General features: G+C 45.2%; 1 protein-coding gene across 1 annotated transcript; it reads right to left on the bottom strand.

Annotated features, from left to right (window-relative positions):
- Positions 1–934: 934 nt before the first annotated feature.
- FADS2 (fatty acid desaturase 2) lies at positions 935–19,710 on the bottom strand. The gene is made up of 12 exons (XM_057432199.1): positions 19,255–19,710; positions 13,129–13,239; positions 11,635–11,832; positions 11,105–11,206; positions 10,083–10,208; positions 8,313–8,373; positions 7,762–7,838; positions 7,472–7,569; positions 5,986–6,082; positions 3,740–3,819; positions 2,665–2,790; positions 935–1,275 (listed from the first exon to the last, which is right to left on the bottom strand). Exons 1-12 carry the CDS (start codon positions 19,459–19,461, stop codon positions 1,224–1,226), a joined length of 1,335 nt encoding a protein of 444 aa, XP_057288182.1. The 5' UTR covers positions 19,462–19,710; the 3' UTR covers positions 935–1,223.
- Positions 19,711–22,564: the final 2,854 nt, after the last annotated feature.

The raw sequence follows: 22,564 nt of genomic DNA on the forward strand, positions 1-22,564 counted from the left end.
AACCGTACCTCCTGATAAGCCATGACTGGATTTTGGTACTTAGGGGTTGGGCAGAAAACAGAGCTTTAGACAGCGTGTTAGAGGGCTCTCCAGAAGGTTTCATACCACCAGCACAGCCTGGTCAGCTCTGGTTTCAGAAGGGCCAGGTCAAAGGGCTGGGCAGCAACTCCCTTTGAAGGGAGAACTCCTTTTCTTGGCTGATTGTTCCCAAGAGAGGGGTAAACAAGTGCCACGGCTTCTGGCCTCTGACCAGCAGGAATAGGCATGGTCTGTGCCAGGCATGTGCAGGCAGGCAGAACCATGGGGTACTGCAGCACACGGAACTGCTCTGGTGTGAAAAGACCATTTGTGGTTACACTGGAGCCATCACCTGCAATTAGTAAGTTTTCCTTCTATGACTTTTGTTGGTCTTTTGTGTAATTTATTGACAACCATAATGCTATGCCAGAGCTGGTGCTCATTAAAGAGACAACGTCTCCCAAAAGAGACATTTTGCTGTTTAAGCCCCAAGATCTTCCGTGGACCCCTAGAAATAGGGGCTGGTTGTAAAAATACAGCTATATTAACCCTGCTGAGAGGTGGTTAGACATTAGTTGTGCAGGGTCAGTATCACAGCTTTTCCTAAAGTGATTAGAGAAAGGAAGGAGGGAGAGAAAGGAGGAAGCTGGGCTCTGGGCAGGGCTGATGGGCATCACAGCCCACCTGAGCTCTCTGTTGTGACAGTGAGCATGGATCCTTGATAACAAAATGAAACTCTTCGCTGAGCAATTCTTATAGACAAAAGCAGGAAAGAGGAAAGAGGCAGAAGCTGACTGGGGTGTCCTTGGATTGCAAATGCTCACTGAAGCCTAACAACCCTCATAAGAGCGTCTGAATCAGGGGCTTGTGTGGTTTAGGTAGAATTAGAATGAATTTTATGAACAGAAGGTGAAGGTTGGATATTAATGCCCCTTTTTTAAACACTTCTCTCCCTCCTCTCCCAACCTTCCATTTTGTGCAATACTGGCATCACATTTCCTCCTCTGAAGCACATTTTAGATCTGTCTGGATTAAACTGGTTGCCTGAGCCCATCCCCAGTAGCAGCTGCCAAGACGGGAAACTCCCCTCCAACTGTGCACGTAGCTATAGACTGAGATCTGAGAGTAAAAGACATGTGTGTGATTTCCCCCCCATACACCCCCATCCCTCCCTGTCACTCACACCTCCCCATTAAGATTCATGTTCATTTATGGAGGTAGGCATCCAGCCATAGATCTCCAGATTTCTTTAGGGACCTGTGGAAAAAAAATGGAGAAAGGTTTTTTTGGTGTGTGAATCTTGCCTCTGTCCTTTTTTCCCTACAAAGAAGCCTGTAACTGAACTTGAATACGAGTCCATAAGACACCAAATGTCTTTCCCCAGTATAGCAAGAAGAGCCAAAGTGAGAAAGAGCTTCACCTGATGCCCACTCTGTTATTCATAGCCCCTCTGGCCCTGAATAAACAGCAGAGCAGAACTGCCTGTGCTTACCATGTTGCACCTCTGAAGGTGCTTCCCTGCTCCCCCCTGGGAATTATCATACAGAATTTCCCATCTGCATCACCTCTGCAGGTATTATGTGACAGAGCTGAGCTGATTTGTCCCCCAAAGTCATAGAATCATAGAATGGTTTGTGTTGGAAGAGGCCTTAAAGCTCCTCCACTTCCAATCCGCTGCCATGGGCAGGGACACCTTGCACTAGAGCAGGTTGCTCCAAGCCCCGTCCAGCCTGGCCTTAAACATTTCCACTCTGACAAAAGCCTTCAATCAGGGCAAGTGATTGCTGAGATGGTTTGTGAGAACTCTTGTAGGGATGTGGGCACTATACGGGGGGATGCTGGACATCACCCCGCTGGGTCCCAGTGTTGCATCCATTGTCCTGTGCTAACTGGATGAGAAGAGCAAAGCAGGTTTTGAACCAGTTTTCAGCTCTTCTAAATGGTGGGGCCAAGCAGCTTTAATGTGTGTTTGCTCAGAATGGTTTGCAAGTGGAGATCTGGACTGCAGAATACTTTCTCATGTTCCCTATCATGAATTATTCCTCTTGGAGTAACTGAGACAGAAACATTAACACATAGTCTGCCTGGCAAGGGCTATTAGGTTGGTCTTCAGCTGTGCCTATAAGGAATAGACCATTGCTGCCGACAGGGCTCAGATGGAAAGCAGCATGGGCTGTAACAAGACTCATTCCCCTTTGCTTCATCTCATTTTGCAGCCTGAAGATATGCTGCCAGGTCCTAAAAGCAAGAATCACCAGGTGTCAGAAGAGCATTTACAAAGAGTCTCTATTAGATCAGGTTACAACTTATCTGAACACTAAGTGTTCGGAACTTTGATAATACTTCGGCTGCAGAAGCTGCTCTGGGGGACAGTTTCTTCCCCCATCACCTATTGCCTTCTGCTGTCACCTGATGTTAGTCCACTAAGTCAGTGGAGCTCTGTCATCTCTGCTGTGGGTCAACACTACTGTGGCTGTTCCTTGGACTATAGATATGAAGATTAGTAACGTCATGACACCAGATTACAACATATTGCCATGGTATTTCTGAAAGTTCTATAATGTCCTGAATTCTGTGTTCTAGAAAACACAGGATGTCCATGGAACAATGAATTACAAGCTGCAGATGATACTAAAAGGACCTTACCCAACGATGTCTACAAATGCTTTTCCAAGAGGCTTCTCCTCATACTGGACTCCATACTTGGCACATAATGACTTCACCAAAGGTTTTACCTTCCAGAAATTGTGCCGTGGCATTGTTGGGAACAGGCTTGAATAGAGAAAAGAGAAAACAAACCTGAGAAGACGCAAGAGACCGAACCCAAGGGATGGGCACCTCTGGCTGCCTCCTCATAGAGGCTAATTATTAATGCCTTCTCCTTAAGCTGTATAAGCAGACAAGAGAGGCACAGAGAGATACCCATGCTTTATAGTCCTCTGTTTCAAGGAGGCTTTGAAAAATGAATGCTTTGATTCTCCTGCCATGCCTCAGAACAAAGCTGTGCTCAAGAAAGACAATGAAAGGCAGTTTGTGCTGGAGAGGACACTCCAAGTGCAATACAGGGGAAGCAGGAGTGAGGAAACAGCCCCAGGCTGCTGGAATCCTGCCTATTCCCTTTGGGAAGTCCTAGATGTTTCTTGTTGAATTGAATTCCCAATGACCTCCTTTCCCACCTTTGGAAGCTCATGGAGCAGAGAAGGAGGTAAAGAAGGATTTAGGATCACCTTGCCCTCTTCAATGCTCTTTTACATTCAATGTTTTCACTAGCAACAGACTGTCCCTATGGCCCTGGTTTTAATCTCTCTCCTGGAACCTGGTATCCAACAGCATGTGCACTCCCACACAGATGCCAGATGCTGTTAAACACTGAAGTGTTTTAGGGGAGAGGAAGTTGGATATTCAAATTCCAGCAGTTAGCTTAGAATTTGAGTCCATACCATTGTAACTGGTAGAGATGTACCACTGACTCTCATTTAAACCCCAAATTAAAAGTGTGAAAGTGAAAGCTGAAGTATTTGGTAGCAGGAAAAGACGCCATGTCTGTAGTAGAAGCAGACTATGACCCCCAGGATTCTTGGCCTCTCTTTCCTTGGCATATGGTAGCGCTCCAAAGATCCTGCCCCATCCCACACATGTGTCTTTAGCAGACTTTCCCTCCCCTCATGTCCTGTGTTGTGACAACCTGGTAGTGGCCAAATGATGCTGGGTCCATACTCACTGGTGCTCAATTTGGAAATTCAGGTGCCCGGTGAACCAGTCATTGAAGAAGGACTGCTCGATATTGCAGGTGGCTGCCATCTGGGAAGGCAAGAGAGCAGCTGTGAAGAGTAGTGAAGTCTCACCCTAAAGTCAGAACAAGCTCCTCTTTGCCTGTGGCAGAGTGCTGATCTGGGTCTTACTGCACTACCGACCTGTCAGAGTGCACAAGACTGCTGCTGTGAGGTAGCTGGTTGCAGCAAGGGGAGCTTTAATCCTCCTTTCAGGGCTTACTGACAACTGTTGGGCTGACCATGGTAAAAGGGACATGATCAGGAGCCACTTTATGGACATTTGGTGACAAGTAATTTAGCAGCCCAAGTATAGACTTATAAATCTCAGCCCCTTCCCTTTGAAAATCAGGTGGTTAACAACAGTACCAAGGTGGAAAATGGGAGGAAAGTACATGGACACAGAAAGCTGCTTTCCAAATCCCATCTAGTTATTGCTCACTTTGCCTTAAGCACAAGGTCTGAATATTCTGGAAATCTTAACTACTCTTGCTACTAATGATGGTAAAATTAGGTAGTCTTGCTTAAAATCCTCTTTTACTCAGAGTGGCTAAGCTGTGATTTCTACATCATAACCATAGGACACATATGCTCCTCACCCTTTCTAAGATGCATCTTAAAACCACATCAAAGAGGCCTATCTCCCTCTATCACAAACACATTTTATCCTTCTTTCCCCATTTCTCTTTCTTTTATAAGCCCCCTCCCCAAATCTCTCACTCTCACAACCTCTTTACCTACAAATTCCGGTTGCATAAGGTGCTTAAGCAAAAGCTTAAGGTGAACATCTGAATGCATCCAAGCCTTCAGTGACTCTATTCACATGCTTAATTTAAAACAAATGTGTAGGTGCTTTCCTAAATAGCACTTTTAGCACCTTTTTTTCTTGTGTTTTAGCATATTTAGCACGAGGGAGAGAAACTGACTTTGAAACTTGACCTTCAAGGCCCTGTTAAAAACTAGGAATAGTAATTATATACTAGCTAAGAAAGATGATTTCTTCTCTCAACTCAGTAATACCCAATTCCTACTGTCAGTGCCAAAGTTGCTCTCATTATCCTCTAGGTCTGAATAGGGCTTGGAGCACTGTAAATAAGAGGTATCCTTTCAGCAGAGTGGATTTATCTGCCCCTGAGGCATTAAAACGAGGTAGAAAGCATCTGGTTTTCATTTCAATCCTTATTGCTGAAATATAAACTTGAGGAATATATTGAGCTCCCCTTCAGCTTTGATTTTTGTTGGGGCTCTTCTGTTTGCTCATCTGTATCTGCTGAAATACACCACCCAGAAAAGGCAGGTCATGCTTCTTGAACCTGGTACTGCCTCAAATATAAAGTAATCTTTTGATTGTCAATTTAATTACAGAATTTTAGATTTCAATGTCTTGATCAGTATTGCAGCCTCTGAGAGAACATCTTTCTGGTATGCAACATGGACAGAGACCATATACTAGTACCTGGCGAAAAGGTAACACATAGAATCATAGAATAGTTAGGGTTGGAAAGGACCTTAAGATCATCAAGTTCCAACCCCCCTGCCATGGGCAGGGACACCTCACACTAAACCATGGCACCCAAGGCTCTGTCCAACCTGGCCTTGAACACTGCCAGGGATGGAGCATTCACAGCCTCCCTGGGCAACCCATTCCAGTGCCTCACCACCCTCACAGTGAAGAATTTCTTCCTTATATTCAATCTAAACTTCCCCTGTTTAAGTTTGAACCCATTACCCCTTGTCCTATCACTGCAGTCCCTAATGAAGAGTCCCTCCCCAGCATCCCTATAGGCCCCCTTCAGATACTGGAAGGCTGCTCTGAGGTCTCCACGCAGCCTTCTCTTCTCCAGGCTGAACAGCCCCAACTTCCTCAGCCTGTCTTCACATGGGAGATGCTCCAGCCCCTGATCATCCTCGTGGCCTCCTCTGGACTTGTTCCAACAGTTCCATGTCCTTTTTATGTTGAGGACACCAGAACTGCACACAATACCCCAGGTGAGGTCTCACAAGAGCAGAGCAGAGGGGCAGGATCACCTCCTTGGACCTGCTGGTCACGCTCCTTTTGATGCAGCCCAGGATACGGTTGGCTTTCTGGGCTGCGAGCACACACTGCTAGTTCATGTTAAGCTTCTTGTGTGCTCTCTATATGAATCTCTAATCCATTTTGGGGTGAATGAGGGGTATCCTTTCCCTTCCCAGTTACCTGAGAGCTAAGCCAGTCTCTGTGCTTTTCGGAATCAATTTCCATTGGAATGTGATTCATCTGCGTGACCCACACAAACCAGTGACTCTCCAGAAACCTTCCAAACAAACAGGCAAGAAAGCAGAACAATTTACATTGCAGATGGGGGTAAGAGGTAAATAGAGTGGGCTTAACAGGGAGAATTTCTCTGAGGTATTGAAGTAGATACCTCTCTTTATGAGTAAACCAGAGTGAATCACTTCTGTGATGGGTTTCCGAGAACCTGGAATTCTCAGAACTGTTTTCATCTTTCCCATTGCTTGACGGATATACAGTCATTTCAAAATCCACCTGCCCATTGGTGTTAGCTTTCTGAGTGCTGAGCTCAGCACACTGGAGCTCCCAGCTTCCCTTTGCTCTCTCAGTACCTATAGTGTTAAGTCTTAACTTTGCCCTAGCCTGGGTACCACCTTAGAGCAGCTCGTTTATTGCTTATGGTATATAATTGCATTTTTAGCATCTGTATAGTCTACAGAAATGCCCAGTTTCTCTATGTTGAGAATTAAATGTATGCTGACAAAGTAGTTGTCCAGAAGCATCCTTGTTCTAGTCTTTAGGCTTGTTTCTGAAAGAGCATTTAATCTGAATTTGCAGTTTTGCCTCTTGTACTTTTAGCTTAATAAAAACACAGAAGTTTTGGGAATAATGGGTCAGTTGTAAGTTTTTCAGCTTGATTTCAGACTGAAAAGGTTGGCTGGGTACTTCAGGTGAGTCTCTTGAATCTCTTTTCCTTAGTTCCAAAGTGTTTTGAAACTGTGAAAACTGAAGCTACAGACACTAGATGTTGTGAAGGCAAAAGTTCTAATGCTGTGATGGGTTTTGCACATTTGTTGTAATTTCTTTTACTCAAAAAAATTTTAAAATTTTGGCTTGGGAAAATGTTTTTCACTGTGATTAAAAGTTTCCCTTAAAACTAGTGCTGACTGTGGGACTAAATGCTATCCCTTAGTACTAGCCTGTGTACAGGTCATGCAGCCTTCCACACTGGGAGAAGCAGTGAGCATTTCTCTCACAGGGGAAGCACATGCAGTGCTCAGGAGGGATCTTGAATCACCTTCCCAGTAAGCTGGGAACAAACAGAGTGGCCTGAGGCTCTCTGGAAGGGTCCAGACTTGAGCAAAGTGGAAAAAAAATGCATACGTGTGTTGGAATCAGGCAGCATGTGAGAACAGGGAACAGGGAAAGAAGGGAGAATCCTGGCTGCACCATCACAAGGGAGAAGATGCAGGCAGGGAAAGATGCTGAGCACCAGAACCAGCTCTGCTGCAGGGAGGTAGAACTGGGAGATGATAAAGAGGAAAGTGAAGCAGTGGGAATAGCAAGATAACACACAGTGAGGTCAATGACTGCAAAGAACCTAAAAGGCCTGTGGGGTACAGCGGAGCTGAGCCAGTTCATCTGGCACTGCAGGGAGGGGAGAGCAGCAGGGATGCCCTTTATCTCCTACCTGACAAAAGTGAGGAGAAACAGGGATCCCAGAACACCATAGAATGGGATGTATGTGATGAAGTAGCGTATGTAGTAGCTGATGGCCCAGGCTAGGTCCTAGGGGAAGAGAGAAGACATTAGGCATCACTTTGCTTATCTCATGTAATATGTCCTTGTTGGTGATGTTAGGACACTGGGTAATTAATGCACCAAAGTGTGATTCCTGCCCACTGGCCTCCCTCCCTACTCAAGTGTGATTTCTTATGAGCCAACCAGACCCCATGAAGATCTAAGGCACATTTCACTCACCGCCCAGAACCTGCGCTTGATCATGGTCGAGATGATTTGGATTTGGAAATACACAGGAATGAGCAGGGGTGGGAAGACTGCAAAGCAAAAGGAAAGGTTTTGGACATCAGAGGGGTGGAAAGGTGTGTGACATGAGTGAGCAGTGATATAGGACTGGGTCTAGGGAAACCTAGGATTTCCTAGGGTTAGGAACTAGTTCTGGTTCTGCCTAGCGCTGGTGAGAGTAGTGAAAGGTTGCCTTTCTGTGAAGAAAGGAGGCTCTCCTGCACACCCATTCATTTTGTCTTACCAAAGAGCAATGGCAACATGCATTTTTCCCATGGAGCCTCTCACACAGAAGTTATTTCCCAGTCTTAGCTGGGAATTGCCATACTGGCAATGTTCAAGATGCTTGGGTATCACTGAAGAATACACTGAACTGATTTTGGGACCTGCTCAGGGTATAGTCATCCTGAGGATGAGCTGAGACTTCAGGAGTTGCTCTGCTAACATAGTAGGGGCTGGAAAGGTCCACTGGAATTCAGGGAAAAAGGAAGAGTGCAGATACTCACTGAAGAAAAAGTACTCGTGCTGGTGATTGTAAGGCAGGTACTTCAGTTTCTTCTTGCCATACTGCAGAACACAGAGGAGAAAGCTCAGGATTGGAATAGGACACATGAAAGAGAAGATTCTCTGCAATACTTCTTTAGTTATTGAGTGAAGAGTTTTGCCTAAACTCCCACCACCACGTGTTTTTGTATGGTTAGATACATCGACTTTCTAATTGTGATAGGTGGAAATCTCTTTAAAAGGTCTTTTAGCTTGATATGAATATAATTTTTATTGTATTTTTTGCAGGTTCCCATTTCTTTTCAGCACCCATCTCTATAGTGAAATATCTGCAGCTATACATATGTGTCTGTTTTGAGCTGCAGGAGTGATCACACAAGGGGCTAATGCATGGAGAATCTGGATTGCTTTGAACCTGCATTTTTGCTTCCAGCATAACAACTTCTCCATGAAGGTAAGTCATAGCACCAATACATCAGGCACATCATTCACTCTGGTCTGGGCTCTCAATGGCTGTCTTTTTAGCATTGCCTGTAAAAGGGTTATATGCAAGTATGAAGGACTATTGGGATAGACTGATGCTGACCTAATATTTCATATATTTTATAGGAAGAAGATCCAGTTTTCCTTGTCATAAATGTTTACATCCTTAGATTTTCCTTTAAGTGCTGCAACCATGGTCTGCTTTTAAACCCAGTTATCAGGCACAAGATTTAAATGGGGGGTACCCACACATTTAAGAGTGCAATACTAATTTACATCTTCTTGATAGGGGCTTTTTTACACCCCAGGAGAAGGCTTTCATTTTAGTCACATAGAAGAGCCCTTCTGCCTCTTGAATATTCTGTGTGCAAGACATTCTCTATACATGTCCATATACCAGTGTGTATGTCCCCCTACATGTGTCTGGAGTTCCTTTCTCAATAGTACAAAAGCTGGCTGAGAAACCCTTAACTTTTCAAGTTGTATTCCCCTGCGTTGTCTTTGCTGCAAATGTTCCTGCATTTTGTGTTCTTTGGTTTGTCTGTTGTTTTTAAAACCAGAGATCTTTGTTCCATTGTAAAAAAGACCACGAATGATACACGGTTTAAGTGCTTTGTCTAGGTTTTTATAGAGTAGATAGTAAATATGTTGGCTCTAGAAGGACATATTGAGTTAAAATCCCTTAAACAGGCTGTTACTCCATGTGCACCATGTCAGTATGTAGTTAATGTAAGAAAGGAAGTTACTGCTTATGCAAGCAACATCCCTTTAACTGCATGGCAAAGGCTTCAGTGGTGAGGAGCTTGTACAGATTGTTGGGGGCACAGCAGGGCTGACTAATATTGGAAGGTATTTTCTGTGGAAATGGAAGATCAGTTTTGGAACACTGTTGATGAAGTACTGAGGAACACAATTCTTTTCCTCTCATGTTGGTATTTCAAGCCAAAGGGATGAAGTCGTCTTTAACGGTTTTCTACTTTCTTTCCGATCCCACCTTACTGCTTTTCCCAAGCTACCCCAAAACACTTTCTTCCATCATCAGTATAGGTAATGGATAGGGAATGACACAGTCAATCTTGCTCTTCAGCCCGAGGTTTGGGAGGGTCTGATGGCAAACTCCTATCAGACAACATTTCATCAGACAGATGAAATCCCTGGATGAAGCATTTCCCTTTCCAGCGTTCCTGTAAGTCATGTCTACCAACACTAGCCAGCTCCTGGTTTTGCACAAGCATTCTCTGAAGCCCTTTAGAACAATGGTTTTCCACGGTTTACCCCCTTTCCCTTACCTCAACAGGCTGCGTATCTCCAAGGACAAAAATATGCAGCATGTTGACATCTGGGTCCTTCTTGAAGATGTTGGGCTTGGCGTGGTGTTGGAAGTGACGATGGTTCCACCAGTTTGCAGAGGCACCCTGGGCAGATACAAGACCATGGGAAACTACAATTCCTCTAATGGTAGGATTACCCATTCATTAATATAAACTACAATGGTGCAACTCAGATTATGGCCAAGCTCTGATTCATTTTTGAGACAGCAATCAGCAGTAAGTGGCCAAGGTGTCAGTTGCTGTGAGACTGCTGGATTCAGAGGGCTGCTTTACCCTTACTAGGATCATCCAGATTGAAAGAACAGGGAATAAATACACTCTGAGTTGCATGTCACCATATCTTCCCACATGTGAAGTTGTTATTAATAGCTGTTGTTAGTTGTTATTAGTATTCATGGAATCATAGAATCATTTAAGTTGGAAAAGACCTTTAAGATCATCAAGTCCAACCATTAAACTGACACTACCAAATCCACCATTAAACCCTCTTGATGTCTTACTAATTATTGTTCTGGTTTCCCTCTGCTGGAACCAGACAAGATGGAGTGGGTTCGAGAGAATGGGCAAAGCTGTGTCCCACCCTCTACAAGCTCCTCCTGAAGGCAGATGCTGAAAAGCCCAGAATGAGGACAGAAGCTGAGGATAGAAGTTCTGAAGGCATCTTGAATGGATGGTGGAGAGCATGGTGAAAACATGACAGGATGTTAAAACAGGGGTTTATGCAATGTAATAAGCTTTGTCCTCAAATGCTATAAAATGGTGCAGTTCCACTGAACCTTGTGGAACTACTGTGTTCTGTAATAGCTATGATTAGGGTCCTTTATCTCTTCTGCACAGCAGCACCATGTGCAGTGGTCACTAACTTCTCTGCTGGGCATCTGCTCACTATAGAAAGACTTAGAGCTGCTGTTTCCTACTTTAACCTAGTCAAAGTGACTGCAGTTGTTTCCACAGTGCACTGGGTCCGTAAAGTCCTTTACCTTCAGGTGTCCAATGACAAACTTGTGGAGGATGTGGTTCCAGGAAGACTTCTTAAAGACAGAGAGGTGTCCAAAATCATGTTGCAGCCACCCTGCCTGGGCCTAGGACGAAGGGAAATCAAGCATTTGGAATCAGAGTTAGGCACAAAAGGGAATTGAGATAGAAGACTAATTTTGAGTGTAAGGAAGAGAGGGAAATAACTGAAGTGAGAAGCTGAAGATCTCAGTTTTCGCTCTGGAGGAGAACACAGAATCATAGAATCATTGTTTGGAAAAGACCCTTAAGGTCGTTGTGTCCAACCATAAGCCTAACACTACCAGGTCCACCAACATGTGGAAGGAAAGGCCAAAGAGGTGAGAAAAATGTGTGAGCCACCATCATCAGTGGGTAGGGGTGGCCAGAAGCCACTGGCACCACAGTGGCAGGTATGTTGGGAATGGTTTTCACTGATGTGAATGTTCTGCTCTAGTAGCTGGCCTTCTCTGAATGATTTGAGGAGCCAATATGCTCGGTGCCCACCATTTCTCACCTGGCAAGTTGTAAGGATGCAGGAGAGGATGAAAGTTGTGATCCAGCCATTACCAAAGTATGAAACCATTAACCAAGCCAACACTTCCATTACAATAATATGGCCCAAGTAAAGAGAGAAGAACAAAGGATTTGCTCTGAACAAGTCCATGTCCTCTACTGTCTTCCTCAGGGTCCGGAAATCCTCCACCAGCTGGGACTGCAAACAGACATGGAAGACACAGTGTGAAGCTTATAAGTAAATCTGAATGAGCCTAAGGAAGTCTAAGGCTAAATAAAATGCTAAGCATCCTGGCTGCTTTTTGTGTTGGTTGGCTTCTCCAGAAGTAAGGAAGAACCTGCCTCCATATTCACCCTGTATTCTAGCTTTTCATAGCAATTCCCTATGAATAAACATCCTGGCTGGTCTGAGCCTGTATCCTGGCATTTTGAACCTTGAGCTAAGAGAGCAATCCAAGCCTTCAGCTGTGAATCAGCAGCACTACCTGGCTGTGTTGAGAGTTACATCAGCTGATGACTCTCATCTGAATGAGCTTTACAAGTACTAAAGAGACAGCTGGAGAAAGAGATAATGTGATCCTATTACCTATGCATAATTCCAGAGCTCTGATGATTAGCACTCAATATCAGAGCACCCATCATCTATTTAATATGTGGGTCAGGTACTATGCAATCATTCAAGAAGAGCATTCCTGAGTTAATGCACCATTGTCTCTTCTACTGTGAGTGATACAGATATATCATAATCATGGCTAGTCACAGACAAGGGGACAGGATTGAGTTTCGCAGCAAGAGCTAATCATGCCCTGCTCTGTGCCTGAATAATGGATGAACAGACTGTCTGGGAGGGATACAGAGATGCCCTGAGGATGCTGAGTGGGAAAAAAAAGGGTACTTGCTGGGTTGCTGCTCCTTAAGCACGGCCACCAAAATGAGACATTGCTTCTCCTAACCCATAGGTGCCTACTGCTCATGCCATGCATGGCACAAATGTGGCTGCTCTCCAGAGCTTTGCTCATACTGGTCTCAGCAGGATAAGCCAGTTTGAGTCTCAAATACGTGTTTTCCTAGGAGCTAATCTGTCAAGGGAGCTGCAGAGTGAACAGTGAAGAGATTCAAGTCTTGTTGAGGTGCTGAGCAATTAGTTTGGAAGTCTTTACAAATTTCCCTGCCTACTCCTCTCCTTTCCCCATAACAGGCAAGTGGTGATACGTGTTTTAGAGCTCGGTCGCCAGGGAGGGAACAGCAGAAGGGACACCAAGAGGTGGTGCATATTTCCTAGTCCACATGTACAGCCAGTCTGAATGTGTCACCTCCCTTCCACACACTTTTAATCTATACTGGGATGTGCATATTGCTACATGCAGATGTTCAGTCATGGACCACTTTTCTCCTCTGGAGCTTTATAATCTGCCTCTGACCTGTAGGACATCCCAAAAGGAACAAAACAGGGAACATGCCCATCAGAACCCCTAGCTCAGAAACAAATACTCACGTTTTTATCTCGGTCCTGGCTAGGTTCCCCTGGAGCAAGCTCTCCAATAAGTAATGGCTTGAGAAACTTCTGCACCAAGGTTGGATTGATGTGGAAAGCCTGGAATGCATCCTGGAGTGGGAATAGGAGTAATTGTGTGAGATTCAGGAGTAAGCTCTTGCTTCCTACTTGCGTCATTCCCATCCATATCCAGCACTGTCCTTCTCTGCAGTCATCCCCACTATGTTACTGTGAAAGAGGTGTGTCAGAGTGGCTTCCACCTCTGTTATCATTGTCAGCACAGCACTTCTACCAAAGGCTGACGAATTTGCCTATCTAGTAGCAAGCAAATGGTGAGACCTGGGATGTTACCTAGCCATATGGTGAAAGGCACCTCAATAAATGTTTTCTAAGCAACTAAATACCTAAATCCTGTTAATTCCCTCAGAAGGTGGTAGGCAGAGAGGAATTTGTGCAAATCCCCACAAGGATATAAATACCTTTTCAAAGTCTGCTGCCTGGAGGAGGCAATTCAAGAGAGGGGGTGACTGAACCTGGACATGACTGCAGATACATAAAGTATTGCTGGATGGTTTGGCCAGACCTGCAGAGGCACTAACATAGCTAAGGAAAAAGTGGTGACTCCTCATTTTGGAGACTGCTTTTCCCCTTTTGCTCTCTAAGATGAGTAACCAAATGCTACCTTAACTTTTCTTTATTCTAGAACCATATTCTAGATATACAGGCAATTCCACCTCCATGCAAGTCCAAGTAAAATGTCTTAGAAAGGAATCAACCCAAAAACTCTGTTGTATACCAAAGCTTTAAAGCAATGGCTTTAAAGTGCTTGTTACCAAGCTTTGCAGTGGCTAAGACCACATTCAAAAAGAGACCTACACCATAAAGCAACTTTCCTCATCCTAATAATGCTAAGCAGGTTGAAGAGATTACAGCTATCAATATGCATTACAAGACTTCTTGTCATTTACAGTGCTGTGGTATATGGCTGCTTGTCCCTATAAGAGGCTCATTAATCTTTTGCAAGGCTGCTTCTGTATTTTCTATTCAGTGCATGCCTTGAATATTGGGTACATTTTACTGAAGCCCCTCCAACATGTGATAAGAGACATAAATAATGTGTTGAGTTTCAGCAACAGAATCTAACTGGGGGATGAAACTCAAGGTTGAGGAAACTTGTGAAATAAATCCTGTGCCCATGGAATCCTGAGGCTGGAAAAGCAGGAAACACAGCTGGAATATTATTTTCCTCACATATTTTCAAGACTTCTAATAGGGAAGGACAATGCTTTGGTTGTAGAGTCTTTTGGATCCTGGCATTCATGAGTTTGCCTGGCTCTTCTTTTTCTGTACTCCTTCCCTTTTCCACACGTTTTTTGCCTACCTATGTCCTCCAGATGCCTGATGGGAGCATTTATTTGATGCATCTGCTGCTTGTAGTGAAATCTTGCCTACCCCTCCTTTCACATGGCTTGAATTCTAGTTGCAAATACAGTGGTAGGAACAGAAAGTTGATCAAGATCAGAAACTGTCACTCTGTCCACATCCTTTTCTTGACTACACAGAACTAGAGTTAACTCTAGAAATTCACCTAGGAGAGGTATAAAGATGTAATTCCATGTAGTGCTAAGACCGGTACATCAAAATCAGCCAAAAACAGAAGTAAGGAGTGCCATGCTTCAAGCCTTTCCACCTTTGTCGCATTGCCTAACAACTGCAGAGACCAACTGAAATCTCATTTCTGGCTCTAAACACAAACTGGTCAGTATTCAGTGTGTCTACCTTACTCTTCTGAGAGTTGACCTCCATCAAAATCTGGCTCTGGTGTTCAAAAATACCAGCCAACAACCTTGGTCCCAAAGTCCACCAAAATCAATAGGAACTTTCACCTCATTCCAAGACTCTGGATTGAGCTTTGGAATAATACCCTGACCATAGAACTTTTGCTGTGGGAGGCATATAAGGAGGGAGAGTGAAAGCTGATCTCAGCCATTTAACTTGAAGTTAAAGAAATGATACACGAGAAGTTAGAGCTGCAGCATTGGCAGGGGGGGTGAGGGGAGAGAAGAGCTACTACAGGTGCAGGAGAGAAATAAAACCCTGGGGAATGGTTTAAAGATTAAAAAAGCCATAAAATGCCAGAGTTTGGGGGAAGAAAGAAGGGGGAGATGTCATTCCAATGGGAGAGGCAAATTGAAATACCAGAAATGAAACTGAAGTGCACTTTTTCTGTAAAGCACCAGATTTTCCTCATACCAGTACCCAAACTATCCCCTCTGAGAACCAATTTAATAGACAAGTGATCCCTGTTGCCACAGGGAGATGTTTGGATCAATTTATCCATGTTCTCTCCTGAGGAGTGCATCACTGGTAAAACTTAGCCTGGCACAAGTGAGACTTTTTGACTTCATTGGGTTAGCCTCTGGTGTTACTTTATTGGTGCCAAAATGAATGAGCAAAGCTGTTTCCAGAGCTACAGACAATTGGAATTTCCCATCCAAAGAAATACTTGCCCCAAGTCACCATATTCCTTCTCTACTTTGAGGAACCTAACTTGCTTTACCATGATTTATGCATACTTCTCCCTTTCTGGTGCTACTATCACAGCCCATCTGAGGTTAAGGAACACCATCCTCTCCTGATGGCACAGGCCATGCACAAAGTTACAACTAGTAGCAGACCAGCCTTAAGCCTTTTTCACTAGTCCTTCAGTTACTGCAGCATTTTCAGCTCTCAGACCCATAAATGCCACTGAAATGTGTGAGCAGAATGAGTTGGAAAAAGCTGACTGTATCTGCTGCAAGGTTTTGCAATTTGGGGCAAAAAAAGGGCAAGAAGGGGAAAGAGGGAGAGGGTGGACACATGAGAAGCATAACAGAATGTTGATTCAATATTATTTAAAGTAAAGAAAAAGCCTTTGGAGGTCTGACCAGGTATTGCCTGGAGATCTCACTGATTCACGTTGTATGAATTGGGGTTGACTCAGAACAGCAGCTTCTGCCTGACCACCTAAAAGGTATTTTAGTCTACCTGGGGCCTCCCTGCCAGTACCCATCTGTTTTCTAAACATGTTTATAAATGCTCTGACATGACTTTCCCACAGGCAGTTCTGCCTCTGAACCCAGTTCCTCACTTTTTATAGATGGGATGAAAAGTAAAGGTTGGAACTGGTCAGAAAAGCCATCATGCACGTCAAAACACAGCTGTTACTCAAAACTACACTACTATCTTCCACTTCCATCACAAGCCTATGCCATGAGGGAAATGCTGGCAGCAGGAAAGTTTTACCTTCACTGACAAGTAATACACACGTATGTCATTGATATATGTAGAGAATGGGCTTTTCCACTATAGCCTCCAGGCAGGAGAAAAACATCACCTGAATGCCCTTACCATCATCACACAGGATTGCTTTTTATTAGCTACATCTCATGCATCTCCTTCACTAATAGGTCCCAAACATAAGATACTACCTGAATTTTGGAATTGTCCTCAGTTCTGTTTTCTAGAGGAGATAAAGAGCGAAAGGCATAACATAGTCTTTGGGAAGTGCCATATGATATTTACACCTGACCTCCCAATTTTGTGGTCTGCTGGCTAATAAGCTTTGTATTATTGAGGTATGAATTGTACATGAGCATTTGAAGTGCTTAGTGCAGTCAGTACAAGGATGTTCTTTCACATCCTTGAACATCTCTGGAACAGAGAGACTGCAGGGTGCCTTTGCACACTCTTGCCTTCATTTTCTGAAGGCAACTGTGCATGATGTGATACCAAGACAGGTTGCCCCAGAGAAGTATGCTGTCTCAGGGTGTTAAAGCATGGCCGAAAACGAATGAACGCTCAGTGTTGTTAGTATGTGCAGGGGAAATTCATGCATAAGCTAGCATGGAAACCCCTAACCTGAGCTGAGCATGCAGAACATGACAGCTATCCTGGAAGCTTCTCACCTTGTCCTGTGAGCATCCTGAGATGAATTAGCTCATGTATCACCAAGCAAGATAGAGTGGCCAGGCATGGGTATAGAGCTCAGTGAGTGTTTCAGTGGGCAGCTTGTAGTAGATGGATACACCCTATCCTCTAGAGGACTGGTAAATGGACAAGATGCTGAGGTTTTACCCTCCAATACCTAAAGGGAGCCTACAAGAAAGCTGGAGAGAGGCTTTTTACAAGGGCAGGTACGGACAGGACAAGGGGGAAGGGCTTTAAACTGAAGAGTTTAGATATTAGGAAAAAATTCTTCAATATGAGGGTGCTGAGGCTCTGCCATAGGGTGCCCAGAGAAGCTGTGGCTGCCCCATCCCTGGAAGTGTTCACGGCCAGGTTGGACACAGGGGCGTGGAGCAAGCTGCTCTAGTGGAAGGTGTCCCTGCCGTGGCAGGGGTCTGGAACTGGGTGAGCTTTAAGGTCCCTTCCAAACTAAACCATTCTATGGTTCTACGTTTGCTGGACTAGAGGTCCTCACTGCACGTGATGCTGAGGAGAATCTGAGAAAGATGGAAGCCACATACAAACTAGGAACATAAACATGTTCAACTGAAGTTTTATCATTGCTTTTTCCTCCTCCTAAACTCTTCCAGTCGTGATATCTTGCAACACAGAATGAAACTTGTTAGTTAAGCCTTGACAGGGTCAAGGCCAAGACTTGCTCACCCTGAATGAGACTTCTTTTTGGCAGTAAACTGTTATTCACCACAGGGAAGCTGGAAAACAGATGCCAACTTGGTTTTATCACTCAGAGCTGTGATTAACAATTTCAGAGTATTCTTAAGACTATGCCTTCATAGAGTGTGCTCTTGAGTATAGTGGGATGCAACCTACAGTGGGAAGGTGGATCTGATGAGGGCCAGCAGCAAGTAGAATCAGAAACCTGTGGTCCTTTCCTGGTAAGGATTGGAGACAAATGCAATAGCAGATGCTTTTTGGTTTCAAGTGGAGATACTGGAGTTAAATTCTTGGGGATAGGAGTCAAACTCCTCTGGTTTCAGCAGGGCTGCATTTAAGCAGCTGAAAGTAAAACCTGGCCTATCTTTTTGAGGGAGAAAGCTATTCATTCACAGGATTTACTGGAAGGGGGACAGGAATACCAAAAGGCATCTCAGGAAATGAATGGAAATGAATGCTTCAAGGAAACGAATGGAAAATAGCCACAGAGGACAGGCAAATGGAGATGGATGGAAAGCAAAGGTTAGTAAATCTTGCCAATTAATTCTGCCACACACAGAGCCTCCTCCTTGCTAAGGTGTTAAGAGCAGTGGGGGATGAACAGTTAATGCTGCAGCTTGGCCTCTCCTGCCCTTACACAGGTATTGGAACAGCTCCCAGGCAGTAGGCATTTTATTAACTAGGGGCTAATAACACCCTGGGGAGAGAAGTTGTTCCCGGATGCTCTTCTGACCAGGGTGCAGACAACAATCTGAGGCAATTTGTTCCTTTTTCAAGGGATTCTGTTTGGATGGGTTTGTTTGTTGGGGTTTTGAAGTTGCTGAAACATGAAGCAGCTGAACTCAGCTAGGAAAAGCATTAGCAAAAGGCTGGGTTTTTTTCCCCTTTTCTGTAGAAACCTGTAGCTAAATTCTCCAGAGGATTCTCTCCTGGAGTAAAAAATAAAGCTAAAAAGCTCCTTGTTTTAAACCTCAAGCTCACCTTCCTCACAGAAACAACTTTGAAACACAGCCTGGCCTCTCCTTAACCCTTTCTTGCGCTTGGCTGCTGTGCATCTGCATGTCATAAGCTACACACTGAAGAGGGGGAGATTTGGGATGCCTCCACTCCTGAATTTAGAACTCCAGATACAGCACAAACAAGAGACAAAGACAAAACAGCGAGGCTTAAAGCAGAGCCGAGCAATCTCTACCGACCAGGTCTTGCAGATGCTGCGAATCGCCATGGCTCAAGCCAAGGAGCTGCATGTATTTGGACCAACCTTTGCGCTCCTAAAAGCAGCGAAGGAGATGAGCTGGGTGTACAGCGAGTGTTAGAGAGGTTGGGGGGGGGGGGGGGGGGGGGCAGAGAAGCAGGCGGCTGGCTCGCTCCTTGGGGAGCACCGGGAAGGCGGTGCCCTGGCAGGGGGGATGCTGCTGAGCGCCGGGATGCAGCCGCGGGAGTGTCCGTGCGTCGGGTCCTTACCGTGGCATCTTCGCCGGCCCAGTGGCTGATCACTCGCTGACCCCCCGGGTGTCTGTTTGCCCACTTGGTGACATTATAAACCTTTCGCTCTATCACCAGCCACTTGTCCGTCCTCAGGTTGTGCTTCTGGATCTCCTCCCAGGTGTAGAAGCGGAGCTGCGCCTCCGGCTCCCCCGACCCCCCTCCTTTCTCCCCACCTTTCCCCATGGAGCCACTTGCCGCTTTGTCTTCTCGCCCCCAAAAAAAGAAAAGGGTGTAGAGGGGACACACGCAACCTGTCCCTGGCTCTAACCAGGAATGCGTTTGCCGCGCGGTTTAACTCAGCTGATCCCCTGCCCTCTCCCTTCGCTCATGTCCTCCCTCCTCTTTGTCTGTCGCTTTCCCGGCCCCCGCCGTCTCCCCGCTCCACCGCCTGCTCGGAAGTGCCCCCTGCGCTGCTCCTGCCGCACTGATGCACTTTCTCCTCGCACATAGCCCCGTTTAGTGGGGAAGCTCGGCCCCTTTTCCCCCCTCGGCATCCCCCCCCCGGCACCCTCGGTCCCGCCGGGGTTCCGCCGGGATCAGCAGAGCCCCGCCGCCAATCCCGCCGCTGCCGCCGCCGCGCCCGGCCCGGCCATTGGCCCGGCCCGATCTGTCGAAGGGTTCGCACCGGGGAGGGCGGCGGGGCTATGGGGACGGGGGGGGGGGGGATGGGGGGGGCACCCCTCTGCTGCTGCTCCTCCTCCTCAGCTTCTTGGCCTCGGGATTTTGGCTCCTGCTTTCAAAAGCTTCCCCCCGCTTTTGTTTGTTGGTTTTTTTTTGTTTTCTTCTTTCCCTATCCCACCCCCCCCCCCCCCATTTTCCTTTTTTTTCTCTTTTTTTCTTTTAATTTTCTCCCCTTTTTCTCCCCCTTTTTTTCCCGTTCCCCCTTCTCCTCCTTTTTCCCCCTTTCTCTTCCTTTCACCCCTCTTTTTATCCCTTTCCTTTTTTCTCCCGTTTTCCTCCTTCCCCCCCTTTTTCCTTTTCCTGTTTTTTCCATTTTTCTCTTCTTCCCCCCCTTTTTCCCACTTTTCCTCCCTTTCCCCTTTTTCCCTCTTTTTTTCCTTCCCCCTCCGTTCCCTTTTCCCTTGTTTCCTCTTTTCCCCTCCCTTCCCCCTTTATTTCCCTTTTCTCTCTTTTACCATTTCCCCCCTTTTTTCCCTTCCCCCTCTTTCACCGTTTTTCCATTTTCCCTTTTCTCCCTTCTATTCTTATTTTTTCCTTTTTTTTTCTTTTTCCCCTTTTCCCTTTATTATTTTTTTCCTTTTTCCCTTTTTAATTTCCTTTTTTTTTCCTTTTTTTCTCCCTTTCCCCCTTTTCCTTTTTCCTTTCCACCCGCCCTCTTTTTTTCCTCCCAGAACTGTCACCTCACCTCTTGCTATTGACCTTAGAAAGCAGATTCTTGCTACTCCGCCTGGAATTAGCGCTGTTTTGCTCTGTTTTGTCATGCTGAATTACCCACCGGATGGCTGTCAGACCTGACAGCTTGCTTTTGTCCCTGGGAGAGCAGTTTGACAGCAGGCGAAGCTCGAGAGCTCCTGCTTAGGGCGATGCTCTCATTACCAGGTGGGACTGTGCCATCTTTTCCTTGCCTTGGGGCGTCTTTATTCTAAACTTATCTCTGTCATTAAGTTACACAAGGTGTTGTGGTGCAAGGGCAGAAACAATGGCACAGGATCTCCACTGCTGCCTTTTTTATGCCTGAAGGTACCTGCAGTTGCTCTCCAGGGAGAGGCAGTTGTGACCCAGAGCTCTCCTGGCCATAGGTGTCTTTTCTTGTGACCATTTTGCGTTAATAAATAGAGTTTTTATTAATCCTTTCTGCAATGGCTCTGTCTGAGTCTAAGCAAATTTAATATACAAGATGTTAAAACGTTTTGGGGTACTGACTGCATTCCCTAAGAGCATTCTGGTGTATGATCAAACTTAGGATAGGAGCAACACTGCCTTCTGGTAGCTCAGACCTTTATTTACCTCATCTTTCAACCGCATTATGTTCCGACCTGGAATGAAAATGCAGGGGAAGGAATTCACATAGTTAAAGATCCAGTGTTTTAATTCACACTGTTTATTTGCTCTCTAGCCCGCTATCATATCTTGTTGCTGAAGGACAGCATAGGATAAGAGACCACCTCCTCAAGTGAAACCAGAAGTGCCTCCCGCCCTGGTGCTGCCGTGCTTCTGTCCAGCCCCAGCCATAAACAGTCTTTTCCTGTGGCGCGGGGGTGAGGAAAGCCAGAAATGAAAGGAATGTTTTCCTAAGACTTGCTAGTTTTATTTAGCTTGGTTCAAAATAGACCTCCGACAAGGACAACAATAAATGTCAGCAAGACACTACATTAAGGTGGACCTGAAACTCATTGCTTGTGATGTGGGATAAGTTTACCTGGAAAGTTTCTGTCCTGAGTTCTTTGAATTCGAGGATTTTAATCTTATGGGAGATTCTGCATAGCATGTTGGATGCTTTAACCTTTGTAATGCTAAACACGTTCCCTCTGTAGCCTGCTTTTCCCTTGTAACCACACACCTGGACCAAGTTTTCCTCAGGGCCCTCCACAGATGCATTTGGATGTGTTTTCTGCCTTGTTTCTCCTAAAAATTGATAACTACGGGTAAGAGAAACATCCTTTCTTTCACGGTATTTTTACCCTTTGCTTCATAGCTTTTAGTTTATAACTTTAGAACATGCTGGATAATACAATAGATAAACTTACATATCCAATATCATGTGTAGGTTACATGTGCATGGAGCATGCAATTTCTGCCCCTTATGAAGTGTGATCCAGTCAGTGCTAGCATCATCTCAGTAACGAGTTTAAGTGGGTTTGGATAAAAACTGTATTGTTACTACTGGAAAACTGCTCTGTGGATTCCCTGGTCCACTGTAGAGAACACCCAGAAGACAACAGTTTTCTGGAAGACCCCATTGCTTCTGTTCCTGGCTGGCCACTGGGAAGATGGTTTTCCTTCTCTCTCATTTTCTCTCCTTGTTTTGGCTGTGGTTTTGTTTTGTTTCTGTTTGGTTTTATTTGTTTCATTTTTTTCATTGGGGTTGGGTTTTTTGGTTGTTCTCCCCCTTCTTAAAACAGCTTTGAGGCCCATGTATGCCATGAATGCTGGATTCAGATATATATATATATTCAGAGCAGCCCTGCGGAGAAGGACCTGGGGGTGTTGGTTGATGAGAAAATGAACATGGGCCAGCAGTGTGCGCTTGCAGCCCAGAAAGCCAACCGTATCCTGGGCTGCATCAAAAGCAGTGTGACCAGCAGGTCGAAGGAGGTGATCCTGC

Source organism: Pezoporus wallicus, unplaced genomic scaffold (assembly GCF_028554395.1).
Source record: "Pezoporus wallicus isolate ANWC-B61680 ecotype Strahan unplaced genomic scaffold, APGP_CSIRO_Pwel_v1 contig_8755, whole genome shotgun sequence".
In the NCBI taxonomy this organism is placed as follows: Eukaryota; Metazoa; Chordata; class Aves; order Psittaciformes; family Psittacidae; genus Pezoporus; species Pezoporus wallicus.

Coding starts and splice junctions, on each gene's coding strand:
- FADS2 (XM_057432199.1), bottom strand. CDS start 19,461: ATGGGGAAAGGTGGGGAGAAAGGAGGGGGGTCGGGGGAGCCGGAGGCG. Junction 8,374..10,082: donor GAGATACGCAGCCTGTTGAG/GTAAGGGAAAGG, acceptor TGTGTTCTGCAG/TATGGCAAGAAGAAACTGAA. Junction 7,839..8,312: donor GCACGAGTACTTTTTCTTCA/GTGAGTATCTGC, acceptor TTTGCTTTGCAG/TCTTCCCACCCCTGCTCATT.